Source organism: Carettochelys insculpta, chromosome 5 (assembly GCF_033958435.1).
Source record: "Carettochelys insculpta isolate YL-2023 chromosome 5, ASM3395843v1, whole genome shotgun sequence".
Classification (NCBI taxonomy): Eukaryota; Metazoa; Chordata; order Testudines; family Carettochelyidae; genus Carettochelys; species Carettochelys insculpta.
In genome coordinates, this window is record NC_134141.1 from 22,049,063 (window position 1) to 22,063,800 (window position 14,738).

The 14,738-nt window shown below is 41.2% G+C and overlaps 1 protein-coding gene across 5 annotated transcripts in view; it reads right to left on the reverse strand.

Moving 5' to 3' along the window:
- The window catches only part of PCSK5 (proprotein convertase subtilisin/kexin type 5), a 361,111-nt gene that overhangs the window by 135,534 nt on the left and 210,839 nt on the right, over positions 1-14,738 (reverse strand). For all 5 annotated transcript variants that reach the window (XM_074994754.1, XM_074994752.1, XM_074994753.1 and 2 more), the window contains exon 10: positions 7,954-8,057. In XM_074994754.1, coding sequence (XP_074850855.1) covers positions 7,954-8,057 — 104 coding nt within the window. The remainder of the gene's footprint in view (positions 1-7,953; positions 8,058-14,738) is intronic.

The following is a 14,738-nucleotide window of genomic DNA, read 5'->3' on the forward strand; positions in this document are numbered from 1 at the left end:
ATAACAGGTATATATAAGTGAACTGAAACAAAGAGATGTTAAATAATTGGCTAAAGTCTCACAGAGTAACTGGCAATGTTAAACATAGACCTAACGGTGAAGTCTTGGACCCACGTAAGTTAATGGCAAAGTTCCCATATACTTCAAAAGGACCATTATTTCCCACAAAGAAGCCAAGTTCTGTCTACAAAACAATACAGACTGCACCTCCAAAAACCAGCACTCTCTGGTCTGGCAACATCCCTCATCGAGCAGAGCTGGGGCCTCAGCATCCCCTGGCAGCCCTTCATGGAGCTGGGGTCAGGGAGCTGGTGTCCCCCGGCAGCTCGGTGTGGAGCCGGGGTCGGGGGAGCAGGTGGCCCCCATCAGCCCTGCGCACAGTGGTGGAGCCGGCTGCCCCCAGCAGTCTTGCATGGAGCCAGTATTCCTCAGCAGATCTGTGTGGAGTCAGGTAGTCCACTGTGGCAGGCCAGCAGGGCAACTGGGGACATTCACCGCTCCTGTCACAGGCAAAATCCCTCATCCGGGACCACTGAGGTTGTGAGGGTGCTGCACCAGGGAGGCACAACCTGTATGTTCATGCTGATGGCAGAATATTTGTGAATGTAGTAATTACTGAAAATACGCAGTAAAAACACTAAGTATTTAACTCAATTGACCCTTCAGGAAACTTTAAAGAAGAGAGAGAGACAGAGAGAGAACTGACCTCCAATCGCAAAACTCTGCACCTAATGTGTGGGGTTTGTAGAATTACAATGGGTGTATGTGTAAATGGCCAGCTAGGCAGCCAGACTGGAAAATGTCCCAATTTCCGAGGATTGTTGTTATAAATGCACATAAATGCAATTTTATGATTGCGCATATTTCTTGGGGTTTTTATGTTTAAAGTCTGAAAACAAAGTATTCTGTCCTCCTAGCATAAGCATTTCTTGTGCATGTTTAATTCAGTAATTTCAGTCTTACTAGGAAATGTTACTACAAACCAGAAAGGTACCATTTTAGGTTTCGTACAGAGACTGAGTTTGTTGACCTGTGAGGCATGCATCCCACCAGACTCATTTTCCTTTCCGAGGGTTTGAGAGAGGGTTGGATTAAGGTGTGTTAAAAAGGAAAGGCAAATGTTATGATTTCTGTGGGCTAGCTGGTGTTGTTGCTGGCCACTCAGTCTGCAATTTCTGTAATGCACATTTCTTGAAAACTGTTGGTTTATAGCTTGGATTATGCAATGGATACCAAACTTGGAAGTTCTCTGGAACAAGAATTGTCTTCCTCATTACTTGTCTGTACAGTGCCAGCCACAATTCAGCTCATCCTCAATTGCAGCACTTCCACTGCTTATTGAGCTCTTAGAAGACACTTAGGGGTAAATTACAACTGAACAGCAGCACAGAACACTGAGAGGCAGGACTGGTGGCTGCTACTGCCAGAAATATATGGCCTTGTTTACCTCTGTGTTACTCCAGTTTTAGGGGAGATTAAGTCCCCTGAATACCATGAAATCACACCCTGTGAAACTCAACCAACACAGTGGTAAATCAAGCCCACTACATATGAATACTATAAATGCAGGAAAGCAAATTAGGGTGTATTCCAATGTGGTATGCTCAGTCTTCTTTTCTTTATGTATCTAGTCAGTGACCTTAAAGAGGTGTATCTGCTCCAAACTTCCCAGCATGATTTTACAACCCAGTTCCTTGGTTCCTAGGGACAGCAGGAAATAGAGCACTACAGACACAGTGGCCTCAGCTAGAATTACAGTTGCTATAAAGAGGAGCTTTTGGTGAGTTTAAAACTGGGAGGAGAAATGAAGATTTGGTGATTCTTGCAAAGGCAGACAGGGTTCAGAACCCAGGCAATTTGTTTAACCTACTTTTAAATTTGGAGCAACCACATAGCTCCCAAATTAATTTTAATATTACAAGTTGAACCTCTCCAGTTTGGTACCCTTGGGACCTGACTCAGTGCCAAACCAGAGAATTTGCCGAAACACAGGAGGGCAATATTGTCTAGCAGCATTACCAACACTTCCACTGCTTATTGAGCTCTTAGAAGACATTTAGGGGTAAATTACAACCGAACAGCAGCAGAGAACACTGAGAGCCAGAACTGGTGGCTGTAAACAAACTTTATGGGACCACAGGAAACTTGGCCAAACCCAAGATAAGTGGACATCCAGCTAATTAAAATCATGCCAGACCATGGAGATTGCTGGATCTGAGAGTGCCAGACTAGGAGGTTTAAACTGTATTGATTATTGGCAGCTGAGCACTTGCTGATGGAATGAAGGAAATGGTGTGGGAGAAGACACAACCAAGAATGGGGTGCAATCTCTGGCAAATAAAAACCCTACAATTTCTAGGCTCCCACAATCCTCAAAAAACCTAAACTGAAAAACCACAGATTTATGGCCCTTCCCCTCTTCCATTATATTCTATTTCCTCTACTCCTCAGTGAAATGATAAAAGTGATGGTGAACTCCTATGATTTCTGTGATATTTAAATGTATGTGATATTTCTAAATGGTCACTGCTATCACTGGTCACTCTTCCTCTCCCCAGCCCACAGTGCTCGCCTAGACTACGTATGCACAGCAGCCCTATGTCAACATACACAATTCCGGAATAGTGATTGGAAAATAGGGCTGCTACACACATAAATGTATTTTGAAATAGCACTTAGCTCTTAGCTATTTTGAAATACACAGTTTGCACATATAGGGCTTATTTTGAAATGGCGCCTATTTCAAAATAAGCGATATCCCATATCTTACCAGCACCTATTTTGAAATAGGCACTGTTCCTCCTCCAAAGAGGTTTACCGATTACAAAATAACGCATCCACTATTTTGAATTTATTTTAAAATAGCATATATGTCTTGTAGGTGACAGCAACGTTATTTCGAAATATCAGCGGTTACCTTGAAATAACTTGGCAGTGTGGCTGTAGCCCTATAGTGCATATGCTATAAATATGGTTTCTCACTGGTAGATGTAAGGAATTGCATTTCTGACAGAATCCCAGTTAATTTTAGGGACTTCTTCCATCTGTTACCCTGATGCTACACTGAGTGCTGCCCTTATAGGTTCAGATCACCAGCAAAAGCCCAGGCTGTATACAGAGGGCAGTAAAATGAGAGACAAAATTAAATTCACTAGGAAAGGCAAGAAATTAATCTTAGCACCTATATGTTCGGCTGTGTTCAAGGAAAGAACCCAGGGATATCTCTCAAACTTTCAATCCACATGGACTGGGAAGCTAAGGGCCTACTAAATAAACTCACAGTACAGTGGCAGCTTTCAATGGCATTTCATTAATGAAGTGAGTTTTTTTTTCCCACTCCCCTCCCTTGCCTTTAATTTGCTGATTAAAGTTGATTGCCGAAGGGTCTGGCATTGGTCGGAAGGTGTACGATATGATAGTCATTCATACCTTTTCAGAAAAATAAAGCATGTTGTATTAGAAGGACACAGTTTAGTGCCAGATGCCAGGGACACTGATGGCAGGATGCTAGAATCCTCTGTTAAGTTACCCTACATTCAGTGGCCGAGATTCCATGTTCTAGGGCAGCTTTTTTAGGCTTCTGGTTAAGAGGGTTCCCTGGGTGGTGCAGAACTCTGGGAGTGGTTCTATCCCACCACACTGCCCTATAACCCCTAGCAGGAAAAGAATAGGGTATAGGCAGAGAGAACTGCATTCTGGGTATTTCTGGCTGATACAAGGTCTCATAGTTGGCTGCCACAAGTCAAGAGAACTTAGAATGTAGTTTTGCCACATTCGGAATTCTTATCTTTGTTAGTGATTAACACCTAATTCTTAAATTATGATCTACAATGTGCAATGGAATGTGTACGGGGAACTCATTCAGCTCCTTTGAAAAAGCACACACTGTTGTCCTGACCCTGCAGTTTACCACTAAATTTTGTCTGAATACTTACCTTTGACATCAGTTTAAATCTGATCTGTTACCAGAATACAAATTCTGCTCTCTTATTTTCCTTGTTCTGAGTTTTGCCAGTGCTGCACCTATCCACTACAAGCTCTGCAGCCAGAACAATATTCAGCAGTTATACCGCAGTTTACATCTGGCCTATTCAGACATTAAGGGGTTTTCCCTGCTCTCACTGAAGACATTCAGTTGCCAGAAGTGGTTCAGGACTCGACCTTAAATGCTCTGGCATTGCTCTACAAACCACAGCTGTGCTGCTGGGGAGCTGGGATGTGAAAAAGTATGTATCACGTGCAGTTCTAAGAGGCAGCTAGAATGTCCCAAGTGGGACAAAAGTCTATAACAGGTGGTCATAAAATGGAAGCAATCTGTTGAAGTTTTCATATTTTCCACTGAAATTGGATTTTGCTCTCCTAAGTAATATGAGCCCTATTTTACAGATGAGGGGAACTGAGGCAGGGTTGAAGTGAGGTGCCCAAGACCACACAGGAAATCTCTGGCAGAGCCAGGATCAGAATACTGGCAATCCCTGATCCCCTAACACTGTACTTGTCCCTAGCTTGCGTAGTCTTGTACTGCTTGTGGAACTTTAGTCCCTTGAAGTATGAAACCAGTACCATGTAAATCAGTCATTGCCTTACCTGGTTTAGTACCATGAGTATGAAATGGGAAGCTCTTTAAATTAAGCTTCTAACTGTAAATACCCTGCTGAGTGAGACCATTCAAAAGAGATGATTACGCTTCTTAAAATGACTTTATTCCATTCTGTTCCTTTCCACATATAGACAAATGAGCTCTGATGCTTCATTCTTCTTTTATGATTCTAGCCTCAACCTACACAGCTGATTGTTTTGGAAAGGTTACTTGCTCTTTCAAATGTTCAATCTACTGGAGTAGATAAAGATCAATGGTTTTGAAACCCCTAAGAAAGGAAGGAAAAAAGATGCTGTCTAACTTTTTGCCAGACCATAGGTCTGTAGTAGCTATACAAAAAAAGCTCTTTGAGGAGGCATAACAGAGAGAATCTAGCCATGCTGCACATTCTATACTTTGCAAAAAACTTTTTTCAGTGATCAAGGCCACACTGCAAACCATCTGAACGTTTGTGCCAAAGTGCTCGAAAAATATATGTTCAAAACTATTTTAAGTTGACTCTCAATATGAAATGAAATAATAATAACAATGAAAAAGAAAACCCCCCTTTCTGACCCAACTGACAGTATTTAAAGGGTGCTGTATACTCTACAGAAAAACAGTACGCTGGAAGGAGGAGGGGGAGGGAAAGTGGCTCTGCTGTATGGCAGCCCAAACAGTAGCATATTTATTAGTTAATCTTTGTTGTTAGTGTCCAAGAAAAAAAAAGAAAGACTCCTGGGGACCTTGTAGCCAATAGCTACGTTTGTGAGCATCTCCTTTCTGTTGCCCAGAGACAGTGAAAGTAAGCGTACGGAGGGATGGGGCTGCCATGCAGCACATGGAAAAGGCAGGCTGCCCCATTTTCAAATACCCTTTGAGTGAGAGTTTTTTTCCCCATGTTTTTATTGTTTTCCCCCTTTGACATCTCACTTCTAAAGAACCTACCTGCCGCCCCACCCCACTCTATTCCCCATTCCTTTATCTTCTAGCGCTCATGGAAGAAAGATGGCTTGTTTCTTGTGCTTCTCTTTGCCTTCGTTGATTTAAAAAAAAATTCTCTTTTCGGCCTTGTTAGGAACACACTTTGGAAGAAATATGGGTCTTGACATCAACAAAATTATGATACAATTCCACAAGGATCAAAGTAATTCATCTATGAAAAGCCCATACTTTAACTGTTACTCTTGGCATCCACAAAGGATGATAGTGAAATATTATACTAAATATTGCCACGTGCACCAGTAAAATACTGTCTCATTTTTGCCAGCAGCAGTGTGTAACTCCCCCTTCAAACTCAGATTTGGATGTTGTGATTTAATCTAACTCTTTTTGCTTCTCTTCCATCCAAAACCAACAGAGTTTTAAAGAGAGTTGGATTTTTATTGGAACCATTTGCTTAGCCTAAGTTGCCAAAATAATTTTGTTAAAACTAGTGCTTTTATTTGGGTTAAAGTTGATCCTTAGCTTCACAGAGGTCGATGCACTTAGTTTGCCTTGCTTCTTTTGAATTCTACCATGAAGTCTACTGCTGAGCTTTGCTAGGTAAAATTGTATTTCCCACCTCCCCAGAATCATCCTTGTCTGCTTTCATGATTTGAGACAAATGGGGGACAAACCCTCTTTAAACTCCTTTACCCCAGAAGTCTCTGCCACCACAATTCAGACATAGCACATATGTAGCTTCCAGTTGTTGGGGCATTGAGCCACAAAAGAATTGTTGTAAGTATAAAGGCTATGTGGCTGCTGCTAATATAACATGCATTAATCCAACTCTTCAATTTGCAAATGAGTGACAACTACTCTAAGATACACTAGAGAACAGTACCAAGTATTACAGTATTATTGCCTTTCTTGGGAACAGATGAAAAAATACAAAGGAATAGAACTCTGGAAATTAGATAATAAGCAAAATGCCACCTTTTATGCCATTTGAAAATCACAGGTTTAAATTCTAGGTCCTTTCAAGCACAATAATAAGATCTCAACACACATTTCCTGCCCACACATTTTTAATGCCAGGCTATGCCTCACATTGACAAGTATGATATGGAAAATATCATTAAGTATCTCTGCCGGTTCCTGCATGTTAGTGAGTTCCTGTGTATTGATCTATATCTTTTTAACATGTAACATCAATAGGCCAAAACCGAGCCTTGAACGTGAAAGCATTTTAAATTTAAGGAGCTCTAGAGCTAAATCCCCATTTCCAGAACTATCCCCTGTTGTGTAGGTTCTAGTATGGATCCAAAAAGGAAAGTGTTTTTTTTTTATTCTGTTTCTAATTCAGATGCAGTGGAAATGTTATGGGGCAGAATTATATATCAAGATCTTCTGTGATTCAGAATAGGTAAAAGCTAGGACTTAGATTTAAGGCCAAATCTGACTGAGAAATTGTGTGAAAATTTGATGGCTCTGATACTTTGTGAACTGTTGTCAGGAGGTATTGGCCCAAAATGGCATAAATTTCACAATATATGCTCATCTTAAAACTTGGGTGGAATTCTCATGAGAATGGAATCAGGAACAGACCTTCTGGTTTCAGAGCCAACCCAGAAATAAAGACAATAAAGGGTTCAGCCTATGAGAACTAGAATTTAAACTATCTTGAAATTTAGAGGTGCTTAGATTCAAGGTCCAATATTAGTGCATCTCTAAAATAGAAGCAGAATTATATAGTATTGCTAGTCGTTGACTGTGATGGTCTGTATCTATAGCTATATATCTATAAGAGCTATTAAGAACCAGTGAAACACTTAGAATTTTAGAATGTGTCTGTGTTTCTTGAAATTTTGAAAAAGTCTGATGGAAAAATGGAATTTCTGTCCTTCAAGAGAGTCCGATATTCTGACACTTGCTTTCATTCCAAATCAGGACAAAAAGCTGAAATATCAGTTTTGTCTGTGTTGAATGAAAAGTTCCAAAATGTTACTATTCAGTAACGTCAACACATTCCATTTCACCATTTTCAGTCAAAATCCCTTATTTTCACAAATTGAAATTTTTTATTTCAGCTTAATTGAATTAAATTCTGTGACTTTAACATGAAGCTAGACCATCTGTACCCCTGTGCCTGGAAGACACAAACACCTGGTTTAGATACTTTACCGCCTGCTTTGTGCTACCTACATTGCAAAAACTAGGCAGGAAGAGCTGACCAGAATCCAGTCCATAATTTTACCTTTTCTAGTAATTTCAAATCCAAATTTTTAAAGGGGGAGAAGGAACTTGCCTTTTTGTTAATGAAAAAGACCAAAGAGCTGCACATACTATAGGTGGCAGACAAACCAGCTGAGATTATTTCCTACAGCTTCCCCTTTAAAAGTCCAGTTTTGTTTTTGCCTCTCATGGTGAATAAGAAAGTAAGCTCTCACCCTTATAACCAGCAGCATTGGTTTTCCAGTCATTAGAATTCAGATGTCCTGCACGTGATGTCCTTACAATAATATGCTGTACGTCTCTCCAGGTCAGAGATGGACTAAGGAAAAGGGCAAAGAAAAAGGGAAAAATCAGAGTTATCTTACCAAAAAGGAAAAAAAGAAAAAAAAAATCACACAAGTAAAAAAAAACCCAAAATCACAAAGAAGCCCCGTGCTGAAAGTCACATGACCCAACTTTGTAGGATTAATGCATCAAATTATTTCTACCACTACTCTTCATTTTCGATTGAGAGATACGTTCATTGATAGGCAGCCTGCAAAATACACACGCACACGATTCCACACATGTGAAATTTACAAGGAAAGACAAAGTGTATTCGACTGAGTGATAGCTATTATGACCACCAAGTACTTCATATTGTGTCTGTACATGGTTGCCTGCCTCGGACATGCACAAGTAACAGATCACAAGTTGTTTCACTGGCAAACTTACTAGATCACAGTCATCAGGGCCCCGGCCTGGAATTCCTTTCTAAACTTCCACTGTAGTCATTATAGAAGCGTGAGTCTACGTTGCCATTGACTTGCTCATTATCACCCTGATTCACTACTGGTATGTAGGTAATGAGCGATCCTGTATTCTTTATGTGCACAAAAGTCCAAGCAATCAATCTGGATAATTAATGGCTGTAATGACATGGGAATTTTTGGTACTATTTTATTGGTCTAATGTGTGCCTCAGTTTCCTTCTGAACTTTGCATTGCTCTGGGTGCCAAAAGGGTTAAAAATCTGCTTTTGGGGCAGAGCAGGAGACATGAAGTGTTGTCACCTCAGTGTAACTATCAGAGGTGGAAAGACTTGGTCACTGGAGATTGTCTGAAATCCTCCCATGTCAAGGGAGGCTCAAGCCACACAGGCATTGGGAGCCCTAAGAACTGAGCAACTGACACTTATCCAGGGGAACCTCTCACGGCCAGAACATGTGAAAGCCACAGGGACTGGCTGGGGGTGGGACGGGGAGGAGAGGATGGAGATAAGAGCTGGTGCTTATTGGGAGGGACTCTGCCGCTCTCACCTGAGGCTGACAGCGAGTTACCGCCAGAAACGGACTCCAGAGCACCATGGCTGATAGCTCTGGCTGGGTCAGAATGGACTATATCTGGCATACTGATCTGGTGCCAGCAAGGGACTGTTTAAAAGCTGGGAGTGGCACTGATCCCATGGGTTGGTGAAAATGGGCAAGTGACTGACAACACAAATGTGAGTTTCTACAATAGGTACATAATGATTCTGTCCCCAAGGATGACAAAAAAGGATCCCATCTGGATCTCCACTGTGGAATGAACTATCAATTTTTCCTCTCAGGACTGATGAACTCTATTAGAGACTGTAGCCTCACAGAGCCCCTTTGTTTCGCAGGCACTTATTCTCAGGATGATGGCCCTTCTAAAACCAAAGCTTAAAAGGACATAGATTACTGTGATTTTCATGGACAGTTTCTCATTTATTCTCATTTAATGAGGTGGGGAATTCTTCCAACAATGCTGCTAATAGGGAGAGCAGTAAATGAACTGCAGAATGAACAAGTATGGTAAGGCCTACAGGATTATTCAGCAATCATCATCTGAATAGCCCTGCTTCTGCTCTCATTGATGTCAAAGGTGAAACTGTTGCTGACTTGGAAGCTGCCGGATCAGGGAGAATTCTAGTTAAGTATACTGTCTAAAAGGTACGGCACTAAGCTGGAGCTTGAGAGCTGCAGGTTCAGCTACTTGCTCCAATATGAATTTCCTGTGTGATCTTAAGCAAGTCACTGAGGCTACGTCTAGACTAGAGGGTTTTGTCAACAAAACCTGGGGAGCATCGAGACTCCCAAGGTATTCTGTTGACGGTATTCTGTCAGCTCCCCATCTGGAAGTGGGGGAATAGTGCATCCCTGGCTCACAGGGCTATTGTGAAGACAAATACATTAAAGTTTGTGAGGCACTCAGAGGCCATGAAAACGGAGCCCACAGATGGTTTGATCCTGCAGTTTTGCCATGAGTGGAATACCTTCTAAATTCAATAAGAAATTTCTGGAAAGATTCTTCAATGGGCTCTTCCTGACACAAGAAATCAGAAGAGAAACTCACCAATCTAGTGTGCAGAACGCAATGCAGTGTTTCTGTTTTTTATATTCATACATCTACTACAATTTACAAGCTTAAACTTTTTGAAATGCTTACTTTGTTGATATTTACCGTACCTCAGTATAAAACTAGTGTCTTTTTATCTTTTGAAGTGAGTAGCTGAATCAAACAGGTCTATGAAATTTTCTACATATAATTCAGTCTGAAGAAATCAGTGTGTTGTTTTCTTGCTGAGCTGCTAAGCCAGGGTCTCTGAGCTGTACACAATTAAGATGACAAACTTTAGCTTCAGTAAATTGGAACTCCACAGGGAAGCAGCAGATATGCAGAAATTACTGCAAACATACAAGTCTCCTTTGTAAAACCTGCCTCTATCTCACATAGGGCAAAGACAGAAAGAGACTGATGGAAATTAACGGGTTTATGATCAAAGGGAATTTATCTGTCTGAGTGAGATTAAAGGAAGGAAATGAAAACCAATTACAATTGAGTGTCATAAGTCACAATACCATATAATGGGAGCAAACCAAGGAAGTATGGAAAATACACACAGAAGTGAGAAAGGGAGAGAGTCAGAAAGTGTCTTCCAACAGCCATACTGTCTAAATAGCTGAAACTGGGCCATAATCAACCTATTTTTGTATGTATTTACCAAGTAGGAAGTGCTTAAAACAGGTCTTCTATACCATAACAGGGTTATGAACGGCACCAGAAAGTCAGGAGTGGAGCCATTTAACTCCATTTCCTTTTCCTCCTTTTGCTTCATTTTTTCTTTTGTTTGTTTTCAGGTTTTTGCATTGTTGACACTGCTATATTACTAGAATTCAATGTGACTTAAATCCCATTTTCACCTATCAGTGGAGTATCAAGGAAAGTGTTGTGTGAAGCCAACACAGAGTCCTGCATGCACTGGAGTCCTGAAGCTGATGTATGCAGATCATCCGGAAAATTCTCTTTAAGGAAGCAAGCTCATTTGTGTTCATATCTCTTTGGGTTTTCAGAACTTGTTGCATTTGCTCCTAGCTGGATCGGTTTAATTCTGGCCATTTAATTTTTTTGTGTGCTGGGGCAGCTTGTGAATAAATTACTGCATTATTTTTAAGGTACACTGGTGCTTTTTGAAACAAAAAGCAGTCAAGTAGCACTTTAAAGACTAGCAAAATGGTTTATTAGGTGAGCTTTCGTGGGACAGACCCACTTCTTCAGACCATAGCCAGACCAGAACAGACTCAATATTTAAGGCACACAGAACCAAAAACAATAAGCAAGGAGGATAAATCAGAAAAAGATAATCAAGGTGAGCAAATCAGAGAGTGGAGGAGTGGGGGGGAAGGTCAAGAATTAGATTGAGCCAAGTATGCAGACAAGCCCCTATAGTGACTCAGAAAGTGGTGCCTTTTGGTGATAGAAGGACATTTAAAATATTTATATAACAGAATTTGTTTTCCATGAAGGGGCCTCTTTCAAGTAAGACAGTTGAACTGGTATGATAGTAAGTATTTATCCAGCTTAGAGCTAGTAACAAAAAGCCCCACTGCAAAAAGTGAATGTCATGGAACATAATGGGCATTTTGGGCTTGTAAGATGCAGTACACTTGGACAGGCATGTAAAATGCTTCAGAAAGGAATCAATAAAATTTTATACACAATCAGGAATCTCTCCAGGAGCCCATGTAAAGTCTTAGGAAAACATGTAGCACTGGCTCAAGCCTTCAAGAGTACCTCTGAGACTCCAAAGAGCTGCATTCCTTATTAGGTGAGCTCTGAAGAATGCGTGGTGCCAGAAACCAAGGCGTTATAGCTGTTGGAATTACTGGGAAGCAAAAGGCACTAAAATATTTACTTCAGTTTTAAAAGTCAAGATTCAAGACCGCTAAATTCAGCTAATTGTTAAAAATAAACCAGGGGGGTCCTGTCTCCCCTGAATGAACCCTGAGCTCTCATTTGTGGGAATTATACAGCGTGTAAAGATGAGAATACAACCCGCAGCTGGGCTATGTCTACGTGAGAGGCTTTTCCCATCAAAACTGGGCTTTTGTCAGGAAAAACCCTGGAGTGTCTACACGTAAAATTCATGTGGTTGACAGTTTGTCAACAAAACCCGGCAGATCCACTGGCAGTGTTATACCTCTTCCCATTGAAGTATAACACCTCCCTCGTCAGTGCTCTATCACTGAAACAACTGTGTGAACACTCTGGACCCATTTTGTGGACAGACAGGGCTTCCAGTTCACTAGGCAGCCCTGTCTGCAGAGCTTCCGGTCAGCCGTTCTGTCGAGAGAGGGCTGGGCAGCCTGGCTGCTCTCTGTGACAGAGGGGATTGATCGTCCAATCCACTTTTATGCATACATGCAATCTGTTGACAGAAGTTTTGCCAGGAAATCTCTTCCAACAGTGAGTTCTGTCAACAGCAACTTCTCATGCAGACGTAGCCTTTAGGTTTAATGACAACTCCCAAATAACTTCTAGGTTAAGGAACCTTGAAAAGTGAATCATCCTGAGAGTGGTTATGTTAAAGTTCCATGTAAAAGGTCACTGTTGTATTTGCCTGCTCCATCCCATCATCAAACCCAAACCCAAGCCGAAGTTTCTCAAACTGAAAACCTAAAGCTAAATGGCAGGTACCCAGTAAACAGATGTGTGAAAGCTCATCCTCTCACAGTGCCCACACTCCAGTTTCCTTACTGCAAGAGCCACTGAAGTGTAACATTCTTCTTTTATTTATGTTGCCTTCTCAAATATAGACAAGCTTTTGGTGTACTATATCAAAGGCAGCAGAGAGCTACAACAGCATAAAGAACTGCAATTCAGCTGATCTGTACAGACTCTGACAGAACCTTCGCTGTATTACGAAGTTAGCTATTGCCAAATTAAAATGTCCTCCTACTGTAGATACCTCATTTGAAACCAAATAGAGAAGCAATTGTTTGCCCCCAACTTTTCTTAGAAAGTTTGACAAAAATGTAGAACTGGAAAGGACTCAAACTAGCTGTTCACGTGGAGAAAAAAAAATTTTTTTAAACAAGGGAGTCATGGCTGCCAATTTTAAAGCCCCAAGCAGTCAAGTATTTGCAAAACATGTCAAAATTGGACCCTAAGTGAGTAAAGAGTTGTTCGCTAGCCATGTAAGCCAAAGATCCAGGCAAGATGACATTGAAATTAATTCTCTTACCCCTCAATTGATCTCAGAAGAGCTAATGGGTAAACGTCTTGAAATGAGAAAATATGTACAATGCTGTATATTTGGGAGCATTGTCAAAAACACGAAACTTTCCTTTCAAGAAAAAAATCCTTCAATATCTCATTTGAAATTGCTTGGGGATTATGCATACCCAACAGTGCTCAAAATCACACCAGAATGAAAAGAAGCAAAAAGAATTAAATGAAAAGTGTGTGACCAGTAGCGAACAAATAATGAACGTCAAGTCCCCAGCTCACTAGTGATACTCCGAGGCCTGGCCCTCTTCTTTTAACCTTTTTTAAAATGTTTATAAAACAAGGCAAATGAGCAAATATGGAAATGGAACAACTGTATGATAATTGGGTACAAAATCAGCACTATTAGTTTGACTTTTAACTGGATCCTTAATCAAGAATGAACAACATTATCCCAAGTGGTTACAAATGAGAAGGTTTCATTTTACATCCAATTTGGATCCCTTTGTTTACACTAAGTATTAGTTCACTCTGCAAGTAGTCCTTTTGAAGAAATATAATTAATTCTGGAGCAGGTGCTATTCACCATGAGTAAGGTTAAGATTTTGTCATGTGTATTTTTTAGCAAAAGTCACAATCATGTTACGGACAATAAACAAATAATCACGGAAAACTGTAACCAGCCTGTGACTTTTCCTAAAAATACCCTACGGGGAGTGGGAGAGGGAGCCCCCCCTGTGAGCTGACCACTACTCCTGAGGCAGAGGCTGACCCAGTCCTTCCACTGCTCCTAGATGGAAGTTGACATCTGCTCCAGACATGCTGATGCTGTGGTCTGAGGCCAAAGAAGTCACAGAATTCTGTTCAAGTTATAGAATCTGTGACCTCCATGACAAAAACATATCCCTTAAATATGAGCCAAGTGATGAACATCTGGCCTTGTATGTACCAAAAAAGCTTTAAAAGAAACAAAAATGTCCTCAATGAAAGAAAATTAGAGGAAACTCCAGTCAATGTGAAGCTTTAGGACACAACCGGGATCAAACAGAGAGGAGTCAGAGTGCAAATTGAGTTTTCCTTCATAGCAAAATAATAGAACAATCAGGGACTACACTGACATAAAGACAAGTGGTTTGATGCAGGTCGGTCTATCTGAAGAGCAGCAGTGCAAGGAAGATGGCATGTTACAATAAACCATACCAGCAAGTTATTTTTAGCTGGTATGGCGGAACAGAATGAAAGAGGAGGAGCCAGTAGCCCCACACCTCCTTTCTGGCACTGATGTACAGCTCCCAGCTCTGCCCCCTGTCTTGCTATGGATCTGAATCCCTATGTACAGTAGGACTGGGCTAGCAGGTGGAGCTGGAATGTTGGTAGCTCCACAGTCAGCTGTACCACCCTCAGCATCACCCACCCTCATGCTGCATACAGAGACACAGCTCCTCGGAAGGCAAGGCTGGCTGGGGTCTGGTCCTTTCCTAACTGTGGTTCCC